General features: G+C 49.8%; 1 protein-coding gene across 3 annotated transcripts; it reads right to left on the bottom strand.

Moving 5' to 3' along the window:
* Nucleotides 1-1,106: 1,106 nt before the first annotated feature.
* On the bottom strand, nucleotides 1,107-22,860 carry EXOC3 (exocyst complex component 3). Of its 3 annotated transcripts, none has more exons than XM_036078449.2 (14): nucleotides 22,807-22,860; nucleotides 21,952-22,008; nucleotides 20,922-21,112; nucleotides 18,862-19,081; nucleotides 12,912-13,593; nucleotides 10,565-10,682; nucleotides 9,609-9,734; nucleotides 8,387-8,487; nucleotides 6,625-6,735; nucleotides 6,379-6,529; nucleotides 4,940-5,062; nucleotides 2,902-3,063; nucleotides 2,415-2,542; nucleotides 1,107-1,613 (listed from the first exon to the last, which is right to left on the bottom strand). In XM_036078449.2, the coding sequence occupies exons 3-14, from the start codon at nucleotides 21,063-21,065 to the stop codon at nucleotides 1,442-1,444; spliced, it is 2,238 nt and encodes a 745-aa protein (XP_035934342.1). In that variant the 5' UTR covers nucleotides 21,066-21,112; nucleotides 21,952-22,008; nucleotides 22,807-22,860; the 3' UTR covers nucleotides 1,107-1,441. The 3 variants fall into 3 exon arrangements, with proteins under 3 accessions (XP_035934342.1, XP_035934343.1, XP_077922651.1); XM_036078450.2 differs by lacking the exon at nucleotides 22,807-22,860 and adding an exon at nucleotides 22,417-22,765; XM_078066525.1 differs by lacking the exon at nucleotides 21,952-22,008 and having other exon boundaries at nucleotides 22,807-22,826.

Below are 22,860 nucleotides of genomic sequence, written 5' to 3'. Positions count from 1 at the left end.
TGGGAAAATAAATGCATTTTTATGATTATAAGGGACAATAAAACTATTAGTTCAAAAAACACTTGGAATTACTACATGCTTGACATTAAGACACATCATACTTAATACGTATATGAAAAGACAGGACATTCGTTCCGTATTTACAGAAAAGTCACTCCTCTTCTGAACCAGGAACTTTCCCTAAGAACTGCATCTAGTTTTTAGTCACTTAATTCCATTTAGGTTTTGATTCTTTGAAGAAAAAGCCCTTCATGTGAATTTTTTACATGGCTGGACATGGCTGGAGATGAGCAGAGACTTGAGCTCAGGGGTTCAGGGCAGCCCACACCGCACTCACGCAGGGCCATCGGGGGGAGAAGCAGTGCACAGCATAGCCACCGTGGGGGCTGGGGGCGCAGCGGGGAAGGGGCTGCACGCCCCCCCACCTGAGCCAGCCGGTCCCCGGGGTCCCTGAAGCAAGGCTAGGGGGAACGGAGCCCCTCTCCATTCCTCACTTTGGCCAGCACTGCTTGGTGAACCAGAGCGCAGGTGCTTCTGAGAACTCCCACTCACTGACAGCAGTGTGGGGAAGCGTCAGGACCCACACAGAGGTCCCCCCATTTATTCGGGTACAGCCTCTTAGTTATTGTGAGACTCAAGACTCGTGCAAAACGAGGCCACCACTGAAGCAGCTGCCATGGAGACGGCTACACGACAGAGGGGCTAAGGGATCCGGCGTCAGGAAGAAGCACAGATCCTGAATCGTGCACCAGATAAATGTTCGCATTCACCTTCGGATCTGCTTTGTCAGACCTGATGCTCACGACATCCCTCGTCTGCCAGGTCCGCTCCTGGGGGAGGGTGTGGAGTGGCACGCCAGAGGGACGCCTGCCTGACCTCAGTGGGGTTGCGGGGAGGACGGGGCTGGGGCCCAGCACCTAAGAGCCTGCGGCACAAGTCAGGGGACACATAGCATGAGGGGCTCACACAGAGCTGCAGGACCCAGGCCCCCAGTCCAGGCTGAGGTGCATCTCTGAGCTACACATCGGACAACCTGAGAGCAGCCTCCAGGCATTGGACGCACACTACATCATCCCTAGTAAGAAAACCTTCACACCCGGGAAGTCTTCATTTCCCTGCAGGAGGTTAGACTCTTTTATTGAACAGCAGAGTTTTGGAAGTGTTTACACTGTGCAGAAATGAGGGAAGACCCAGGGGTTAAGGGGGACAGGCACCATGAGGCCCCTCACACCAGAGCCTGCCTCACAAAGGACATTACGAAAAGGTGAGAAAACCAGCAGAACCACGGCCCCCAGAGTGCTTGTTCTTCAAGAAGCCCTGAGCACAACACCGGGAGAGGAAGGCACGCATGTCCTGGGTGTCTCGTGTTGCTCTGGCCGCCACACAAGGGGGGGGCGGGGGTGACGGGCACAGCATCGCAACAAGGCTGTGGCCCAACAGGCTACTTGAGGAGCTTTGCCACGTTCAGACTGGGAACCACGATCTCCTTGAAGATTGGCACGTAGTTTGGGTTTGTCTGCGTCGGGCCCTGCTCCAGCGTCTCGATGATGGTCTGCTTCATGTCCCGGCTGGTATCCCCTCGCATGGCCAGGAGTGCGCCAATGTGCTCATCCCTGCAGGTGCGGGGAACACCACGGGTGTGTCAGGGGTCCACTTACAGCTGCTCACCCCCCACGCCTGACTCAAACTCCCCCCAGCCCCCCCCCGCGGCTCGGCCAACACTGAGGCCCCAGAGCAGGGCCAACAGCTGTGCACGAGAAGGCGTGCCCCGTATCATGACAGGAGAGAAACCGGAGTTCTCCGCTCACGGCGGCCTTCTCTTCAACCGGTAATCACGAGGTTTTAAACTCTGTTCTCCTAAATCTTCAACAGACTGCCTAACTAGAGTGAGAGGACCCTGGAGAGCCCTGGACCACCAGTTCCTCCCGCTTCAAGCAAACCCACAGCGTTGGCAGAAAGAGAAGACACTGGCTGAGACAGGGGGGTGGTGGGAGGCGTCTTGGTCGCGTGTGACAGGCACAGGTCCCTTCTCTGAATCCACGAGCACAAGACGAGCTTCCTAAAACCACTCTGCTCTGCTACCTTCCCCCCAGTGCACAGAGCGTGGTGACGCCCCACCTGCACTCAGGCCACCTGCTCTCCAGCCGTGCTCTGACACCTGGGAAGTGCATGACCCGAGGCTGGGGTCCCATGGGCTCCAGGTCCAACAGCAGGGCTAGGGACACAGAGGCACGCTGATACGCCCACTCTGCTCCTGGCCATCGTCCACACAACTTGTCCTCCCAGGAGCCAGGACACCCAATGGTGCTCACACCTGATGGTCAGGCCCCTCCATCTTGTCAGTGACCCTAGGAACGAGCTTACTGCTCTGTTCCATGATTTCTAGCTAAAACACATGGCACATGGGCCCTTACCTGATATCTGGGTATTTGCTGACCAGAGTGGAGACTTCCAGGTAGAGCAGAGACGGGTCCGTCAGCTTAATAACTTCCGCGATGGCCACAATGGTGTCACAGTGCCCATCTGCATCCTCACCAAACCCCTGGAAGAGAGTGTGCATGCAGCTGCCTGCCGAGTGTCTGTGGAACTCTGTGGCCCAGGCAGACACCGACGGCTCAGGATCGGCCCACAGTGGAGCTGTCCTGGGCGCCCTCAGCAGGGATGCTGCAGGGCAGGGGGCGGGCAGCCCACAGGGGCAAGACCAATCTGCCTAACGCCACTCCCACGGGGCTAGGAGTAACGCCCCAGAAGCTACCCCCAGCGACAAGGTCCAACAGACCTTCCTGGGCACACAAGGAGGACTGACTGGTCACTTGGTCCCTGACGTGACTGGCCCTGATCAGCAGGCCGAAACAGCCCAGGGGGTGGGGGTGGGGGGGACAGAAACAAGAAGACACTCACTGAGGCCAACTTCCGGAACAGGAGGCGGAGCTGTGCGGCCTCCCGGACCATCCTCTCGGCACCCTCCTTGCGCTCCTCTGCACTGCGGAAGGAGATGCGCTTCTGCATGACAGCCCGCAGGTACTCCAGCACCACTCGCCGCTGCGCCTCCGCGGTCATCCTCTGCGGGCAAACACAGGGTCGGCAAGGCAGGCCGGAGGCTCCCGCTGAGACACCGCCCGGCTGAGACCTCCCCCTAGGCTCCTCACTGAGACCCCCCCCCCCCGCTGAGACCCCCTAGGCTCCCCACTGAGACAGCCCCCCCGGCTGAGACCCCCTAGGCTCCCCACAGAGACACCCCCCCCCCGCTGAGACCCCCTAGGCTCCCCACAGAGACACCCCCCCCCCCCCCGCTGAGACCCCCTAGGCTCCCCAGAGACACCCCCCCCCCCCCGCTGAGACCCCCTAGGCTCCTCACTGAGACACCCCACCCCCACTGAGACCCCCTAGGCTCCCCACTGAGACACCCCCCCCGCCCGTCCCCCGCTGAGACCCACGCCCCAGGCGCCTGCTGAGACCCAGGCTGGCCAGGCAGCTGTGCAGGGCACACACCCTCCCGCCTGTCAACAGATGGCAGAACCTGAAGGAGCACACGTGCGGGTTCACAGCAGTATTCACTAGGTTCCTTTCAAGTAAGTGGTGAAAGGAAACTTGTGCCCAATCGCACCAGCAGATGAGCCCTCCAGACAAGCCCCCACAGGGAGGGCTGCACGCATGCATGGGCTCCTCAGGCACCAACTACTGAATCAACCCAGCAAATGTTTAAGGAAATAAACGGTGGAGCCAGCAGCCTAGAGAGCAGCGCAGGACCGCGGGCCAGCCAGAGGCCCCCGGACAGCACAGGCGAGGGGAGCAGGCAGTCGGGTTCCGATCACCGGGTCTCCCTACAGGGAGCAGGCTGACTGGCAGTCACAAGAATTTCCTTTAAAATGAGGACTTCGACAAGGGTTCTACTGGGTCCCAGTCACCACAGCAGGACAAGACGACATGAGAGGTGTGAGGACCAGAATGAAAACAGCGTCACTGTTCACACGACACAACCGTCTACACAGAGATCTAAGAGGGTCCCAAGACAAATCCCAGAAACAATCAGAAAGTTTTACAAAATGTCTGAACATGACGTCAGTATATCAGAACCACTTCCTATAAGCCAGGAAAAAACACCTGGAAAGCCTGACTTTAAAACGCATCACTTGTTAGAGCAACAAAGCAAACACTACCCAAGGCCCTGAGAACCCATGAGGAGAGGGGCCCAGGAGCTGCGGGAGGAAATGGGCTACGTCAGGGAAACCCCGAGGACATGCACGCAGCTGAGGCGCACGGGGGTTCTGTGCATGTGGCAGGGCTCCTGGGGCCCCCAGAGCCCGGCCACACAGAGAAGAGCCCTGGGGCCCCTGCTGGAGCGGAGAAAGGCCAGCAGCCTGCCTGTGCCCTGGACAGGGATCCCGGAGAGGAAACTGGCCCACAGCCGCTGCCCCCACCCTCCCTTCTAGGGGATTCCGGGGCCGCTGAGGAGGCCCCTCTCACAAGTGCAGCCTGCGTCTGTGGCCACGTGTCAAAGAGGGCTTGGTGGGGTGTCAGGAGGCAGTCAGGTTAAAGGAACAGAAGCATCATCACCTCCACCCGGCTTATCTCCAGACACTGACGTCTCCTGCCGGCCTTGGCTGAATAAAACCACCTGTGAACGTCCATTCCCAGAAGAACCAACTGGACACTGAGTTCCACACAAGACGCTTGCGGATGAGCTCACACCAAGTCACCGTGTCCACACTCTTACCTTTTTTTTTTTTTTTTTTTTTTAAAGATTTTATTTATTTATTTGACAGAGAGAGACAGTGAGAGCAGGAACACAAGCAGGGGGAGTGGGAGAGGGAGAAGCGGGCTTCCTGCCGAGCAGGGAGCCCGATGTGGGACTCGATCCCAGGACCCTGGGATCATGACCTGAGCCGAAGGCAGACGCTTAACGACTGAGCCACCCAGGCGCCCGGCACACTCTTACCTTTTTATACGGCTTTTTAATTCTGGCAAAATCATTGAAATAGTCTTCCACGGTAACACAAATAATGTCCACAGCATTGGATCCTAACAGCCACTTCCTTGTCATCAGCTCACTGAGATGTTGCTGAAAAGAACACAGAAAACGTCACCTGGACACTGTCCCTGAGTCACGTGTATCAGGAGGAAGGTGCTGCAGAGCCTCAGTGATGTTCTGTGACAGCAATACACACGTAACCACTCCACCGGCACGCGGTCCGCAAACACGTACCGTGACTCTGTGAGACACTCATCACACACGCCTTCGGTGACTGTGCATCTGTCCGTACACACACTGCCTTTATTGTTTACATATATTATATGGATATTCTGCATTTACCCAATCCTGATGGACATTTAAAACTGCTCACATTTTGCAATTATAAAGAACAGTGCAGTGAACCTGTGCATTTCTGCAAGTGAAACCCCAAAAGTAGAACTGCTCAGCCCACGAGTGTGCAAACTAAAACCCCGAAACTTTCCACACTGCCCTCCAAAACCTACAGCACTGGTTCTACAGAGAACACACGAAAGCATCCCCTTTCCCATGCCTGCAACACCACTTGGCATCCCGTGAAGCAACAGAGAATACTCGGTTTGAGTTTGCGCATCTCTGAAGATCAGGAAGACCAGGCATTTTGTTTTCACATTTACGACATTTGTAATCCCTTTTCTGTGAAAGGGCTTACTTGTGTCCTTTATCTAATTTTGTTATACTTTTTTTATTTTGAAATTATTTCAAATGTATCCATTTCATCTGTTTTCTAAACCATTTTCGAGAAAGTTGCAAACATCACAAAATGATCCCACCAATCACCCCAGAAGCTCCTCTCCAGCTACTTCCTTCCCAGGAGGACCCAAGATGATCACGGTTTTATTTTTTTAATATATTCTGGTTTCTGCCTATACATCTATGTAATGCTAAACCGTCTTTGTACTTCTGAAATAAACCCTACTTGTTCTTAGTGTATTATGCCTTTGATATGATGCTAAATGCATTTTGTTAACGACTTTGTTTTGTATTTTTATTCAAAGGGTCCATGTGATGTGTGTTGCACACATGCATGAGCTCTCAATTGGGTTCTGGTATCAAGAATTTGCTAATGAACACAGTCCATCTTCCTTCTATGTCCTTGTTTCCATTTTGTAATTCGCCAAGCAGATTAATCACTTTAATATTTCATGGGAGTCTGTGCAATTGTACGTCAGAGGACTCCAGTCTGGGCCTGTGGCATATAAGGCACACCTCACAGAAAAGCAAAGGCCCTTTCACAGTGAGAGGTGAGCTGAAGTGTCAGCTCCGCTCGGGTATGCGGTCACAGGGTACATCGCAGACCCACATACACACTGGATGGAAACACTATTGTCAGCCTGGAAATAAAGCAGCAAAGAACCGGCTCCCACCTCCAGGTCCAGGAAGACCTCCTCCAGCAGGCTGCTGCAGCCCTCCTTTGCAATGGTGTCCAGAATCCCATCCATGCTTGGCTGGCTCAGAGACATGCCTTCTTCCATTTCATTTTTCAAATACTTCCTTTTTAAACTGACTATGGATTCTCTGTAAGGAAACAGTTAAGGCCCCATGAAGCAACTGAGTATCCTTACCTTCTGCTCTTTTGTTCCTGGGTCACCCTGTCCATGACGGTCACTTACTTGAAGGTCTGGCAGTTGTTGATGATGGCGATCATATACTGGACATAGCAGTGGGGGTGCTGCCGATTCCTCAGGTGCTCTTCTTTATATGACTGAGCTTCCTCTTTGTATCTGAGGACACACAGCCCCCCAGCAAAACTATCAGTAAGGGGGAACCTGGGGGTGTGCCAAACACCACAAAGAAATCACACCTGATAAATACATTTGGCATCGTTAACATCTGACCAGGTAAATCTTTAAAAATAAAATAAATTTTTGGATGATCTATACTAATGAAAAATCAGGAAAGCTGGTCATTTTATATGGATTATTGAAAATAAATTTTGTATCAGGCTTTGAAATATGATTCAGTATTCTGAGTATACAAATATCTTGAAATATTTGTAGGTGGAAAATTACTATTTTATCTGACATATAATTTGCCTAGAAATTCATACAATAGTGTTGGGAACATTATGAAATATTAGATAAAATGTCACTTCCTGAAACTTTCCCTGAAGAAATCAAATTAAGAAATTACTCAAAAATAACTTGCTCATCTGAGGTCAAGAAAACAAGCAACTGAGATCACTACGTATTTTATTTTTGAATTTATTAGAGACTCACACACAAGAGCAGAACACTACAACACACTGTATATATGTTTAAAAGACCTTAAGAAAGGAGCAAAGTTGGCAATTAAAGGGAAATAATTATGTATTTATTCCACCTTTCTGTCCAACGTGTGGTTCAGGTAATCAAACTTCTGAGGCTGATGAGGAAAATTTCCTCTTCTGCCAACAAAATGACTAAGGCCATGATCCCCAGGGGCATGACTGGCGGGGACTCTCAGCCACCAGGGCAGGACAGAGGGACACGCATCTCGTGATGTGCTGCCATGTGGAGCACTCTGCTTAGGCCGGGTTCTTGCTAAACAGCAAGAAAATAAAGAGGAATCTCGTTAAGTCTTTAGAGCCAACATGTGGCTCAAAGGGGGACAGCAGTTAGGGCTAGACAAGAAGGTGCTGGGCACTATGACACAATCTGCACGTGTCCACAAGCCAGTGGCTCAGAGGGGCAAGGCCACACTACTGCGCCCAAGACCTGGGAGCCCAGACCTGCTGCTAGCCCAGTCTCAACATACAACTAGAAGAAGGCATGTCTGAAACCACTGGGGAAACCCAAATACAAACTTGCTGTCAGACAGCCCTACAGCCAGAGTAAGGACACAGGGAATGAAATGCCAGAATGTCTGGGATCTGCTTTAAAGTACTTACGGGGGGTGGGGGAGGGTTAAAGGGACATCTGTGTGTGCAGATGAGGTGAGGGGGGCTTTCAAGGGACAGCTTTTGAAGGTGGACGATGAGTCAAGTTTTTTTTACACCACTCTTTCTGCTTCTGTATAGATTTGAAAACCTTCCCGACCAAGTCAAAGGGAGGCAGGCATCCAGCAGACACACTCCCCAGCCTGGTCGGACGGCCGACTCCCAGCCACGGGCACGGGGAGCCACCACCGGATGGAGTCCCTCCCGGGCCCTGGGTAGTGCCGACTACAGAAAGGAAGCGTCTGGAGGAGAATCTAACTCTGGCCCAGCAGGCCCATCTGGGCTCTTGGGAAACCACTGTAATCCATTCCAAAGGCTTGTTTCAAAATAACAAAGATCACAACAACAAATCCAGGCTTAAAGTATTTTTTAATATCAGGCGTATTAGGATCAAAGTTTTGCTTTTAAGCTTTAAAAACATACACTTTCTAAATGAGCGCCCTGGCAAAAATACATACCTACTCAGGAAAGAGTTCATTTGCTGAAGACACAAAACAAGTACCTTTGTTTTCAAATCTTCACTTATCTGAGCAGCAACTTGAAGATTCTGTTCGAACATCTAAAAATTGGAGAATTTATGAATTCTAATATGAACTCACAAGGGTACAAGTTTCCCATTAAAACCCCTATCTGCCAACTGGTAGTTACAGTCCGAATTCAGAAAAAAAAAAAAAGGAAAGAAACCACTCAAAATATAACAAGTCAGTTAAATGAACAATTTTCTCAACAGATGAAAAAACACAAGTGAATCGCTTCCTAATTACCTGCAAACAGGCTGGTCTCCACAGAGGGAAATGTGTATTCTCAGTGAGCTGACAGGGAGATGGGGGGCCCAGGGAGGTCGGGTGCGGCTGGGGTCACATGGGTGCCAGGGGCTGGGCTGTGATTTGTGATGTGGATTCCTTACAAAGAATTGGGAGGATACACACTGGAGCTCAGGGGAGCTACACATGGAGAGGCAGAGAAGGGCTGGAAGGCCAAGCTCACCCCAGGCCTGTGGTACATGCAGTCTGTCATGACACCAGTTTCCAAAATCAAGGAAAGGGTGAGGCCCCCTCTACGGCTCATGGTGTCACCCAGAGACAGATGCCCACAGTGCTCACTTGTGCCCGGCTGGCAACCAAGCACACGCCAGTGACGTTGTCTCACACAAGGACTAGACCATGACTCAGCCCTCCTCCTGCCAGAAACCTTCCTCCAGGAAGAAAAGCCGACGGGCCAGAAGAAAAGGACAGTAAGGAAGCTGGAGGACACCAGCAGGTGCTGGGCATCAAAAAGTAAATGAACCATAAGAAGGCACAATTATGGTTAAAATATAAAGGACTCTTCCCCAAATCCATCAGGTTATACTCAATCAGGTGGCATTTTAGAAGACAAATCTTAGCCATTTCCAACATCAGGAAACATCAAAAAAGCAAACTCAAATCTGAGTGTCACATGCAAATAACATGTACTTCGGTTCTAGTTCAAATCCAAACACTTAAGGGAAACTAGAGTAACTGCGCAAAACTGCTTGGACAGGCGACCCTCGGTATCTTCGGCTCCAGACAGAAAGAGAGGCCTGAGGTACCGGAAAGGTCTCCCTCTGTCTTTAGGAAGGGAGGCACTTTATGTTCCTTTGTCAAACCCACAGATCCCAGGAATGATCCAGCAATGCACCCCAGAAGCACATGATGGTACCTGGAAAACAATGGCAGGGAGTGTCGTCTGGAAGAACCCATCCTGGTCGGCTTCGGGCTCCGTCTCTTTGATCCAGTCTTTCTTGTCTGTTTCTAGTGCTTTCCGCAGCCAGGCAATGATGTTTGACTAAAGAAGTTTGGCATCACAGAAGAAGGAAGAACAGAACAGGCCACTCTGAGGCAATGCACACGGCCTCTCCTCAGCAGTGCAGCGGCAGAAACCAAACGCAGGGCCCTGGGAGTCGCTATTCCCGAACAAGGGGACGCCAGGGAAGCCATCCCACAAGCCGCCTCCATGGCAGGTGCTGCCTCCACCACCTCCCTTCTGGACGAGCACCACGCTGCAGCAGAGGCCAGGCTGGTCAGCCGTACACGGAAGCACGAGGCGGACATGCCCCCAGCAGGCTTGTCCGTGGAAGACCACACGGCAGCAGCATCACCTCGGGAGCACAGACCCCTCCCTGCTTCCCAGTGTGGGGCTCAGCATCTCAGTCAGCATGCTGTCTGCTGCTTGCGCTCACCTTGTCCAAGGAAGCAGACCCTGACCTCCTCATGTTACTCGCAGACCACCTGGGGGTCACGGGGGGGGGGGCACTTGGTCCCCAACTGCCACCCTCCCACTCCTGTGCTCAGCTCTAAGAGGCTGGCAGGCACCACTGCCCACCTGGCTACCAGGGGCTGGACAGGCTCACTACTCCAGCCGGAGGAGGTTTCTGTACCTGCGGAACACACACTTCGACCTCCAGACCCAGGGCCACAGAATGAGCCACCTTCCTCATCTAACTGGCCAACACACATTTCAAGATCCAATTTCCCAGAAGCAGAGCCCACACATCCTTAGGAAGCCAATATCAAAACCGGTTTCTCCCCCGCCTTCTTTTGCCTACTGGCCTCGGTTACGGCATGACTTAGGGAGCCAACACAGCCTGGTTTGGGACCACACATTGCTGTACTCACAGTGAGAGTTGACATATACGTGTCAAGCAGCTCAGAGACCACGTCTGGAGAAAGCAAAGGCTCCAGGATGCTGACATCCACTTCTGGGGCCAGCTCCATGTTCCCCATCATCTCTGCACTACGGCAAAACCAGGTATGAGAAAGAGTAATTACCAGGAAGACGGAAAATGCTCAGCTAAGTGTTGCTCTTTCTTTTGACACACAAACACCCACCCACCCTCAAGACTGTGTCAGGGAGGAGAGGCGGGGCCCTGGGGAGAGCCCTGGGGGAGAAGTGGCCGCATAAGGCACCTCTGTCCCTGGCCTCAGCCCGCTGCACCCACATCACTCAGGAAAGAAACCCCGTGATAGGGGAGATAGGTTTGGTGTACGCCCAGCACCTCCCCCTGGGGAAGGCCAGGGCCTGGCAAACTGGAGGTGCTGAGTAGACAGGTCCTATCGAACAAGGGAATGACAAACAAGTACAGTAATTCAGAAACATAAGCGCTGAAGTTAACGTTGCTGATCCCTGCACTTCATAATGAAACATAAGTCAGCAAAAGTATCAATGCATTTGGACAAGTATGCTTAAGAAGGCAGGGATGTGGACTGAATTTCAGAAAAAAGTTTCCATAAAAAAGTTATCTTTGGGGCGCCTGGGTGGCTCAGTTAGTTAAGCGACTGCCTTCGGCTCAGGTCATGATCCTGGAGTCCCAGGATCGAGTCCCACATCGGGCTCCCTGCTCAGCGAGGAGCCTGCTTCTCCCTCTAACCCTCCCCCCGTCATGTACTCTCTCTCTCTCTCTCTTTCTCGCTCTCTCAAATAAATAAACAAATCTTTAAAAAAAAAAAAAAGTTATCTTTGTGTGGTTGGGTTCTTAAAAGTCCAAAGTTTGAATGTTCAGAAAAAATACACACGCCTTTTGCCATATTCCCTAAATACGTATTTACGAGGAAAACAGAGTACTCACAGCTAGTCCACTATCTGTAAGAAATACAAGGTCTTCCTCAGTGAAAAGGCACGTCATACAATTCTGCAAATATTAAAAGACTATTCACTCAACCTAGATTTTCACCCAAGAACCTTAATTCAGCGTGAAATGTTTCTAGTATGAAAGCAATCCAATTTTTCCCACTAGACAGTCCAAATGCTAAAAAGGTGGCCAGTATGCAGCTGTCCACACACAGAAAAACACACAAAACCAAGACACAAAACTGTGCACACCAACAAATTCACCCCCAGTCTGGTGGCTGGAGCAGGGACAAGGGCCCAGGGCCCAGATTCTACTCCTGCTCTCTACTCGCTGTCCATGTAAATGCTGGGCACGTGACTCCCTGCGCCTGTTTCCTCACGCAAACGAATATGAGCCTAACAGTGCTTTCCTCATGGGGTAACGTGAAATTGAGCCCTGTACAGAGAAGGCCACAGGATGGGGAGATGGTGATCACTCTGGGCTCGTGGGTGGGGCAGGGCAGTGCCCAGGGGGCAGAACCCAGGCCTGGCAGAGTGAAGCTGCAGACACACCAGACAGAGTGACCATCACTATCATGGGTGAGAGAGTTTCTCCCATTTTATGTTGAGATGTACATATTCTCTACTATAACCAGTTACCAAAACACAAACAAAACATCCAAAACCTTATTGCTAAAGCAAGAGGTTTAACAAATTTCTGCACACGAGCAACAAGACAGGCTAAAAATAGTTCCAGTACAGTACTTTATACCGTTCTCTATTCACAAAACCCTGCAAAATCAAAATGCATCTTCTCCTCAGCTAGCTAAACTTAAAGAATGTCAGAATACCCCGCCATTGCCTCCATTTTCAAACCCTATGTCAAACGAATACAAGCACAAAATGGCCCACGTCCCATTTGTGAAGTGACAAAACCTCAAGGTTGAAATGTAAAAAGAATGGATTTTTCCAGGATACTGGTGAGAAGAAACCAAACCGGGGGGGGGGGGGGGGGCCTGGAAGCCAGGAGGAGTGAGCTGGTGGCCCCTGTGACTCCATGCAGGTCCCCGGAAATCCTGCACCCATGTGTCCTTACCCGTCCCCCAAGGTAAAATCACACACTCAGGGTGTCACCGTAAGAAGGAAATGGGTTAGTGCACAGTGGGCACTATCATGGAAGAGCCCAATGCTGAACTGCTTACTAGGGACTGGACGTCAAGGGCAGGAGCACCACCCAAACACAAGAGCATTCACACAACCAGAGGTTGGGCCCTGACCTCAAGGTTAAGCCCACACAGGGACCAGAGGGGAGGCTTTCATCAGCAGGAAAACAAAGTCTGAGGGTGCTGAGCACATGCTGGAGCAAAACAACTCAACTCTACATAAAAGAAAATACAAGAGTAACTTTGGAGTTACCTTGTGTAGGTATTTAAGACCCATGTCAACAGGCTCACGATCTCATTGGCTTCTAGGTCTTCGGACGCAAGCTCCTGCATCCGCGTGCTCAGGGCCTGGTGGTACATGCTCAGGAGGTTTCTGAAGATCTCATAATGTGGAGGGAAACACTGAACCATCAGGTTTTTGGCAACGATGAGGTCATCTAGGACGTACTTCCTTATGATTTCCAGGTGGCGGACGAGCCACATCTTGTCGGACTCCCTGGTGTCTGCCTGTGTGCCCTCAATTCTAGTCGTCACGGTTCTGTCCAAGATGGCAAACATTTTCTCCTTCCAATTCTTGGGCCTCCCAGGAGGAACAAAACTAGTTTGTTTTTTTCGGTCAAGTATGCGCCTATCGATTTTTTCTTCCCTTTCGATAATTCTAACAACTGAGACCAGCAAGGTGGGGTCACGGCGAACAGTGACCAGTGACCTCTGCAGCACCATCCACAGCTGCTTGGCCAGCTCGTCCGAGAGCCCCTGCGTGCTCCCAAAGTAGCTGTGGATGAGGGTCATGTCACGAGTGTTTCCACTGTCCATGCGGTACTGCTCATACATCAGCCCGTCCCGGGAGCACTCCAGGTCCATCAGCTTCCGGTGGGCCTGTAGGAGCGCCCCTTGTTCTATGAGGTCCTGGGTCTCCCTCACAATTTCAGGCACTAGGGAAAAAGGCACAAGATGGCACCGTGAAAAACCACACAAATGGCTGGGTAGGACCCTGGGAAGATGGCAGAGAGAGCACCAGGAATCTGTCTCCACACCCAGACAGCAACTGCACTGGCAGAATCTGTCTGAGTAACTATTTTGGAACTGCGGAGTCTGCAGAAGGCTGGCAAATTCCAGGAGATGGCTTGGCAGTAAACTGTGGTTAATTCCGGTCAATTTCAGCTCTTAGCACAGGAGCACCTTCCCAGCCCCAGCCCCAGCCCCAGCCTGGCCCGCCACGCGTTCCCGAAGCAGCCTGCACACAGCTTGAGGGAACCTGGGTGAGCACAGAGGACCATGCCCTCCAAACACTGGGGATCTGTGCTCCAACTGCTGGTTGCTGCCTCCTATCGGGGAGATGCAGACACAGTGGTGGAGCCCATTGTCACTGCACTCAGGCCACCACGTTTGTTGCAAACCCCTCGCCCTAGAGCCAGGTGACTTCCAGATGATTTAAAGAGCCAGTGCCTCTTTTCCCCCTCCATTTTTATTCCTTCCCCCTCCAGACATTAAAGACAATGACATTCAAAAGCAACCTCACATACGGGGTAATTAAAAAGCGCCTGCACATGCTCAGGGAAAGATCAGGCTCAGAAAAGACCTGAGAAGATCTTCAATTTACATCTCAGTCTAATCCTCAGCACAGAGACAGCCTGCAATAACCAAAACAAGAACAATAAATAAAAATCAGCATACCCAGCAGAAGAGAAGAATCTGATTTTCAGAGTTACTATGTTATTAGATTCAAATGTCCAACATTCAACAACAACAAAAATCACAAGACATAAAAAGATTCAGGAAAGTATGGAGATTCAAAGGGAAAAGATAACCCAACAGAAACCATCCCTAAGAAACACCAGGTTGTCGATCTACTGGATGAAGACTTTACTTTTTTTAAAAGACTTTATTTACTTGTCAGAGAGCAAGAGTGAGCAGGCACAAGCAGGGGGAGTGGCAGAGGGAGAAGCAGGCTCCTCGATGAGCAAGGAGCCCGATGCAGGACTCGATCCCAGGACCCTGGGGTCATGACCTGAACCAAAGGCAGATGCTTAACAGATGCCCCTCTATTGGATGAAGACTTTAAAACAAGTTTTAAAAGTTTTAAAATGTCAAGTGGACCAACATGCACACTGTGGACATCCCAGAAGATAAAAAGAAAGGAAAGGAAACAAAGAAATTATCTGAATAATGATCAAACTTACTTAACTTGATGAAAGACAAGAACATAAACATCTAAAAGCTCAATGAACTCCAAGTAGGAAGAACTCAGAGACCCAGAACGAGACACATTACAAATTGCTGAAAATCAAAGACAGAGAACCTGGAAAGCAGTGAGGAGAAGCAGCTGGTTGCCTACGAGGGAGCCTCAGTAAGACCACAAGCAGATTTTTCATCAGAAACTTTGGAGGCCCAAGGGCAGTTGGCTGCCATAGTCGAAGTCTAAAAGAAAACAAGAGTCACCCAGAGTCCTACATCTGGCAAAACTGTCCTTCAAAAGCGAAGGAGACACAAAGACACTCCCAGACAAGCACAAGCTGAGCACTCCTCAGCCTGGAGAGCTGCCCCAGTGAGTCCTGTGGGTGAGATGAAAGGGCGCTGGATGGTAACGCAGAGAGTGGGGGAGGAATAAAGATGGCAATAAAGGTAGATACACAGGTAACTGTAAAAGCTAGTGTTATGGTAACTTCGGTTTGTCACTTTACTTTGTCTTCTACTTAATTTAAAAGACTAATATATTTAGAGAAAAAAAATTATTTGTCCAAAGCTAGTTTACTGTAACTGGTTTATAATTCCACATTGTGTTTTCCACATAATTTGAGAGACTAATGCATAAAAAACAATTAGTCTATGTTTTTGGACAACGTATAAAGATGTAATTTTGTGACATCAATAACTGAAAGGGGGTGAGACAGTGTTGTGTAGGAGCAGAGTTTTTGTCTGTTACTGAAATTAAACTGGTATAAATTCAGAGTACTTTAATTTTAGATGTTAAATGTAATCCCCACAGTAACTACAAAGAAAATAGCTTTCAAATACATAAAAAAGGAAATGAAAAAGGAATTAAAACATTTCACCACAAAAAAATCAACTAAACACAAAGAAGACAGGAATGCAGGAAATGAGGGACAAAAAGGCTGTAAGGCACACAGAAATCAAACAGCAAAATGACAGAAATAAGTCACAAATTTTCAGTAATTGCTTTAAATGTGAATGGATTAAATTCTCCAATTAAAAGACAGAGACTGGTAGAAAGGGTAAAACACAAGATCCAGCCACATGCTATCTATAAGAGACTCACTTGTGATCCAAAGACACAAACAGGGTTGAAATGAAAAGGTGGTAGAAGACATTCCATGCAAATAGTGACCCAAATAGAGCAGGTGGTCCCACTAATACCAGACAAAATAGACTTGAAATCAAGTTTACAAGAAACAAAGAAGGCACGTTATATGTTAATAAAAGCCTCCTACAGTGAGAAGATACAATTATAAACAATTACACACCTAATGAGATACCATCAGAATATACAAAGCAGAAATTCACAAAACTGGAAAATAGACAGTTCTCTAGTAATAACTGGGAGACTTCGATGTCATTCACGGTAGTGGACAGGACAACCAGTCAGGAGATACGGAAGGACGCAGAGGACCTAAACAACACAATCAACCAACTACATCTAACAGGCATATACAGAACACTCCACGCAGCAGCCACACACATGTTCTTCCCAAGAGCATATTTTCCAGGATAGACCTTATGTAAGATAACAAATTAAATCTCAACAGATTTGAAAAGGTAAATATTATACAAAGTATCTTTTCCAACCAGGATGGGATGAAGTTAGAAATCTGTAACAGATGAACAATTCACAAATTAGTGGAAATTAACACACTCGATCACTGGGTCAAAGAAGAAATCACAAGAGAAATTAGAAAATACTTAGACAAAAATAAGAACCCAACACACCAGAACTTAAGGGATCTAAGAGAGCAATGTTTAAGGACAAGTGTATAGCTGTCAATGCTTATGTAAAAAAAAAAAAAAGAAAACTATCAAATCAACAACCTGATTTTATAATTTAGGGAATCAGAAAAAGAACAAGCTAAACCCAAAGCTACCAGCAGGAAGGAAATAATAAAGAGAAAAGCAGAAAGAAACACAACTGAGAATAGGAAAACAACAGAGAAAATTGACAAAACCAAAAGGTGGTTCTTTGAAAAGATCAACGATTGACAAATCTTTAGCTAATTAACTTAAAAAAAAAGAGAGAGAGAAGACTCAAATACTACAGTCGGAAATGAAAGTAGGGACATTATTGCTGATTCTACAGAAATAGAAAGGATCACGAGAGTACTATGAACAACTGTACACCAACCAATTTTTGCACTAGACATAGTGGAAAAAACCTACAGAGACTAACTCATGAAGAAACAGAAAATCTAAATAGATCCACAACTCGTAAGGGGAGGGGAAATGGGGAGCTATCATTTAATGGGTGCAAAGTTTGGTGTTTTTCTTTTAGTTTTACTAGCATGTCACTGACACACAGCACTGTACAGTTTGTTTTACAAGATGAAAGAATTGTGGGGGTGGATGGTGGTGACAGCTGCACAACGTGAAAGTATATAACACCAAAGAATTGTACACTCAAAAATAATCAAGATAGTAAATTTTATATTAAGTGTATCTCATGTTAAAACAAAGTGGGGGGAAAAAGGCTGTGTGCACAGTACTACCAAATTACAGGCAATGAGGAAAGTCTAAGAGGGTCAAACCAGCACAACATCTTCCCAATAAAGTCTACTCCTAACAAAAATGCGTATATAACATAGCCTCATTCGTTCTTCAAGGGAAGAAAATTATTTTCAACTCCTGTAGATGAACTTCTTCCAGTAAAGTAACTGTTGATCATTTGACATTAGCTTTACAAGACTAGAAGGAAATGTTGCCAGTCAACAGGAAATCATAAGGGGGGAAATTAACTAGCAAGGTGCTGGCGCAGTGTCATGAAGGACATTCAGGCTTGGGGACGACATTCCAATTCCAGGCAGCCAACAGTCACCAAGACGAGCTCCTTCCTTAGCACCCACTGTGGAGTTGGCAATGCTGTGCCATTCGTTGGGGGGGGGGGGGCGCAATGTGAGAAGCAACTTGGAACATGGCCCTAAGTATCAGACCCTGGGAAGATGAGCAAGGGGGCCAGGTACTCAACAACGCTGCCATCAGACACGAGTGTGAGAGGAGTCCAAGGAAAAGGAGCTGAACAGGACACAAATTACCAAGGTACAATGCGGCTGGAGCAGGGCCACCATGATGTGGCTTTATACTGGTGTGAAGAACTGTGGCAGATTACGCTCAGGGGGCGAGCAGAGTCTAGGAAAGGACAGAAAGAATTCACTGAGACCAGACACAGGATAAAGGAAGGGAAGGGGTCAGACCATCCCAAGGTCTCTTGCTGGGATGCTGGTGACCCTGATAGAGGTGAGGGGATGAGGAGTGAGACAATCTCTGGACTGTGCTGAGCAGACATGGAGCCCCACCCACATGACAAATGACACTGTTCCCGGATAGGCTGCAGAGCCTCTCACTGGTGAGGTACTAGGACATGGCTCTGAAAGGGCCACCCCCACACCTCCTGTCCCCACCCCACCCCACCCAGCCCCAAGGCCTCCACCAGATCCCGCCCAATGCTGACCAAGGCTGCAGAGTGTCTCCCTCCTGTGCCCTCCCCCCTTGGCCTGTGCACACTCTTCTCCACTTGGGAACTGCCACTCGCCTGCATCACCTCTCCAGCTGGGAACTGGCCCGTCTGTCCCGTTCACGGGGATGCTTCTCTCTTTTTCACCTGTCAGAGTTCCATCTGGTCTACTGATCTGACAGCCACACTGCAACCCAGGGAATGAAGCTCACAAGCACTTATTCTGTTAACCCATTTCTGTGCCTCTATCCAAACAGCACTACAAGCATTTTACTGGTCTTGGCTTGTTCAACTGGTCCCTTCCACCCTCAGGGCAAACAAGAAGTTAACTATACAGGTGGGAATCAAACACTGTCCACACCAAGGGAGATCTACAAAATACACCGCACAAAAGCTGGATCTACCTCTTCATCACCTGTACAGCGAGGAAAAACGAGTCACAGGAAAGAGAAAAGACAGCACTTTGCCCCTGACGCCCAAAGCACCGGCCATCCCCAGCTGTCTCCCCCACCCCCCCAGCCACCTGAGAAGATGTTCTTGAGGTTTTCCACAGCTGCGGCAAGCTGGCTGTGCCGCACGACAGCATCCTTCACATCCTTGAGGCTCTCAATGGTGTTGATGCTCTGCCTCCAGTCTTTGCTGACGTCAGCCAGGGACCGCTGGATGTCTTTGACATCGTTCAGTGCATTGTGCAGCTGGCTCAGGCCTGTGCGCACACCGTCCAACTGGGACTGGATTGCAGCCTAGGGGAGACACCCAGGGGCGAGGGGATGGTGAGCAGAGCTAGGACAGCCACAAACAAGTCTTCCTCGGGAGGTTCAAGTTCACAGAAGACAAATTTCAGTAGCTGGGAATAGTCAATACTCAGAGAAAAGAGAATAAAATTCAAAAAGAACTTAACTGATCCACAAAATAGCTTTTCCTTTTTTTCACTGCTGCCTTAGAACAGAACAACGCCTTTTAAAGCTTTGCTGAGAAAACCTCCTAAACTCCTCATCTGGGCCCTCAGCCTGAAGATGCTGGATACCACGATGGGCATGCCTCAGGTCCCGTGGCTGCCCCAAGAGGACTCCACACACATGGTCTCCCCAGGCATCCCTCAGTTCCCTCAGGCCTCATCTCAGACTGTCAGGACTTGCTCATCAGCTCTGAGGTAGAGGGCCTCCTGCCACTCAGCCAGGACCAGACTTGGCTCAAGGATGGCTGGCCCCACTGCGGAGAGCTGGTACATCTGGGATTCAGACTCACTCCACTGGCATGCTGAAATGCCATCAGCAAGTGATACACAGCCAAAAGGGAGGGGACATGAAGGAGGGGCAGCCAGTGGAGGGGAAAGAAGGGAAGGCCAGTTGGCATAACCAAAGCCAGGTACACATTCGACCCAGGAGCCATTTAAGCTGCACATGGAAATTATTAATGATGATGGTAACGGACCACAGAAGGTCTCTAGGCCACTACTGATGATCATCAGCTAATCCCACAAGTTTCTGGAACCGATTAAAATGCTGACTAAAAATGAAGCAAGTCCAAACTGTTTTTTAAATTAAAGTAAAACTACTGCTTTAAATAGGCCCACCAGTCTTTGGATGCTTCATTTTGGTACAAATGATCCTCATCCTGTCTTATCAAGCCTGCCATTATCCAAATGCTAACAGTGTTTTCAAGTGCCATATGAGTGTGAAAATGGAACTTTCACGGGCGCCTGGGTGGCTCAGTCGTTAAGCGTCTGCCTTCGGCTTAGGTCGTGATCCCGGGGTCCTGGGGTCCTGGGATCGAGCCCCACATCGGGCTCCCTGCACCGCGGGGAAGCCTGCTTCTCCCTCTCCTACTCCCCCTGCTTGTGTTCCCTCTCTCGCTATGTCTCTCTCTGTCAAATAAATAAATAAAATCTTAAAAAAAAAAAAAAAAAAAAGAAAATGAACTTTCCTCAAGGGCATTCTCTTCACCCCCAAGACCACTCTGCTGCCTGTCAATCACAGCAGGCCACGGTCTTAACATTTTTATAACTACACTGAATGTCTGTATTTTAACAAAAACTTACCTCTTCATACAAATTAAGTTGAAAGCCAAACCAATCACAAAATACCTTGAAAAAGAATAATTTTCTTTCTTGTCCCACTCTCACATGCTTAATAACTGTGCCTCACTCTCCTCGCTCCTTCCTGCCCAGTGCCAGCAGAGTGCCTGGCACACAGCCAGCCAGCTACAGCGTATGCTGAAAAGTTCTAAACAAAATGCTCTCTAGTGGCACTCTGTAGAAGACCTTTTAACAAATAAGGATAGCTGCTATTCTTCTAATATTGTTTAAAATTTAAAAGGACACTTCTGGGTGCTTAAAAGATTGTTCCTTTGGTGTTTCCAATATTCCCACAAACTTCTCTATAAATCTACTGCTTGGTAATACAGTTTTGGAAGAAATGTGTTAAGTAAGGGTTATGGTCTGTTCTGCATCTTTCCAGATCATCACAAAATCTAATTTAGCAAAACTACAATGATGATGTTATGCAGGAACCCAGAACTCAAGGTAAATGGATCTATCCTGACTGGGAGTAAAGTGGATGCCTGTGGCCTCTGGTCTCGTACCTTCAGTCTGGCCTCCACTGAGGCCTTTTTCCGGGCCTCTCTTCTTCGGTACTGCTCCACTTTGTCCAGCTGGTCCGGGCGCTGAAGCATCCCAGCAACCCTCTGAACAGCTGTTGCTACAGCCTCCCGGTCTGTCTCCTTCATGGTTAAAAAGCAGGTGGAATCTCAGCACATGTCATACTCGAGGTATCCTGTGTGAACAGGGAGAGAGGGAGCAGGAGGGGAAGATGTGTTAGGAAGGTAGAAAAGGTCGGTACAAAACTCATTCCCCCTAACAGTCTCAGCTGTTCACAATGGAGCTATAAGGAGAATATCTGAGATCATTAATCCAGTAAACCTGAAAGCTGAACCAGGATTATGAACTCCTTAATAATAGATATAAGCTTTCAGAACTCAGATATGAAGGCACTTTTACCTTTAAGTAAAGCAGAGGCATTTACAGGTATGAGCTATGAACAAATGGAGGAGGTCTCTATGTGGACTTTAGACCCCTCATCCTATCAGGTGTCAGTCTCCAAGGTACTTCTCTCCCACAGACAGGGCCAATTTCTGGAACCTTCATAGCACCCTTTGGCCACACTGGTGGGGCAGCTGTGCCGGGAGGCCTCAGTGAGGACACGGAAGCACCCGGACAGCATATGCCTCAACACGCCTCACCCACCCCCAGCTCAAGTCCCAGCACATGCCCCTCAAAAAAATCACTACTGGGGCATGTGGGTGGCACCCAACTCTTGACTTCGGCTCAGGTCGTGATCTCAGGGTCGTGAGGTCAAGCCCTGTGTCGGGGCTCAGGGCTCTGAGTTTGAGATTCTCTTCCTCCCCGCCCCGCTTGGCTCCCCTTCCCCGCTTGCAGGCGTGTTCGCGCATGCGCGCTCTCTCTCAAATAAATAAATCTTAAAAAAAAACTTAAAAGACATATTTTTTAAAAATCATTACTGTCTGTAATATCCGAAATTCTACTTTGTACATTTAACAACCCTAATAAACAAAGATGAGAGGGCAAAAGGCACCTTTGCTCAAGCAAACCTACCTTCCATCCCAGCTCCAATGCCCTAGTCCCGGCGCCAAAGGGGTATCCGGGGAGCGTCTGGCAAATGAGAGGATTTAATAAACACGTGTGCCCCTGGCCTCAGACATGACACTATTTCCATGCATGTTTTCTGTATACGACTTCTTGACGAGATGAAGAAGATGCGTCCTCTCCCTAATCCCTTATCCGCCCCCCCACCCCACATGCTTACAGCAGAACCCTCAACTCCACGGACCATCTCCACGGAGGGCTCTGTATTAACTGCTATCCGCACAGGCCTCCTGACTCGTCTTTCCAACAGCACCGCGCTGCCGGCACGGCCTCTCCTTCCACCTGACCGACCGGGTACCACCCCAAAGCACAAAGTCTCAGCGGGACAGAGAAACGCCAAGACGCCCAAGGCGCGAGCCGTAAACCCCGGCGCCGGGAGGCAAGCCGACATCCGCTGCACGGCGAACTCCGTACCTGCACGCTTCCGTTCTCGTCTGCTTCCACACCTTACCGGCACCGCCGCCGACCTGACAAGCCGCGCATCCCCCCGGCCGCCCGCTCGGGGCCGCCGCCGGCCCAGCGCGCTGCCCCCGCAGTTCTCCAGCGAGCGGCGCTCTCGGAGTCCACGCTCGCCTCCTCGAGCCGGGAGGACGGGGCCCCGGGAGGACCGCAACGCCACCACCTCCGCCCGCCTTTCGGGCCGCGGAGCGCGCGGGCCGCGTCACTGGAGCGCGGGCCCGGTCTGGAGCGGCCGGCTGTGCGGACCACCTCCCGGGGCCGCGCGTACCCGACCCCCAGTCCCGGCGCCTCGGCGACCACCGCCCCGGAGCCCGCCCACGGCCACTGCCGCCGCCACCCACTCACCTCCCACTGCCGCCGCCCGCAGCCCGACCGGAAGTGAGCAGCGCCCGCGGGCAC

This window comes from Halichoerus grypus, chromosome 2 (genome assembly GCF_964656455.1).
Source record: "Halichoerus grypus chromosome 2, mHalGry1.hap1.1, whole genome shotgun sequence".
NCBI classification, from domain to species: Eukaryota; Metazoa; Chordata; class Mammalia; order Carnivora; family Phocidae; genus Halichoerus; species Halichoerus grypus.
This window is presented reverse-complemented; position numbering and strand designations above follow the sequence as displayed.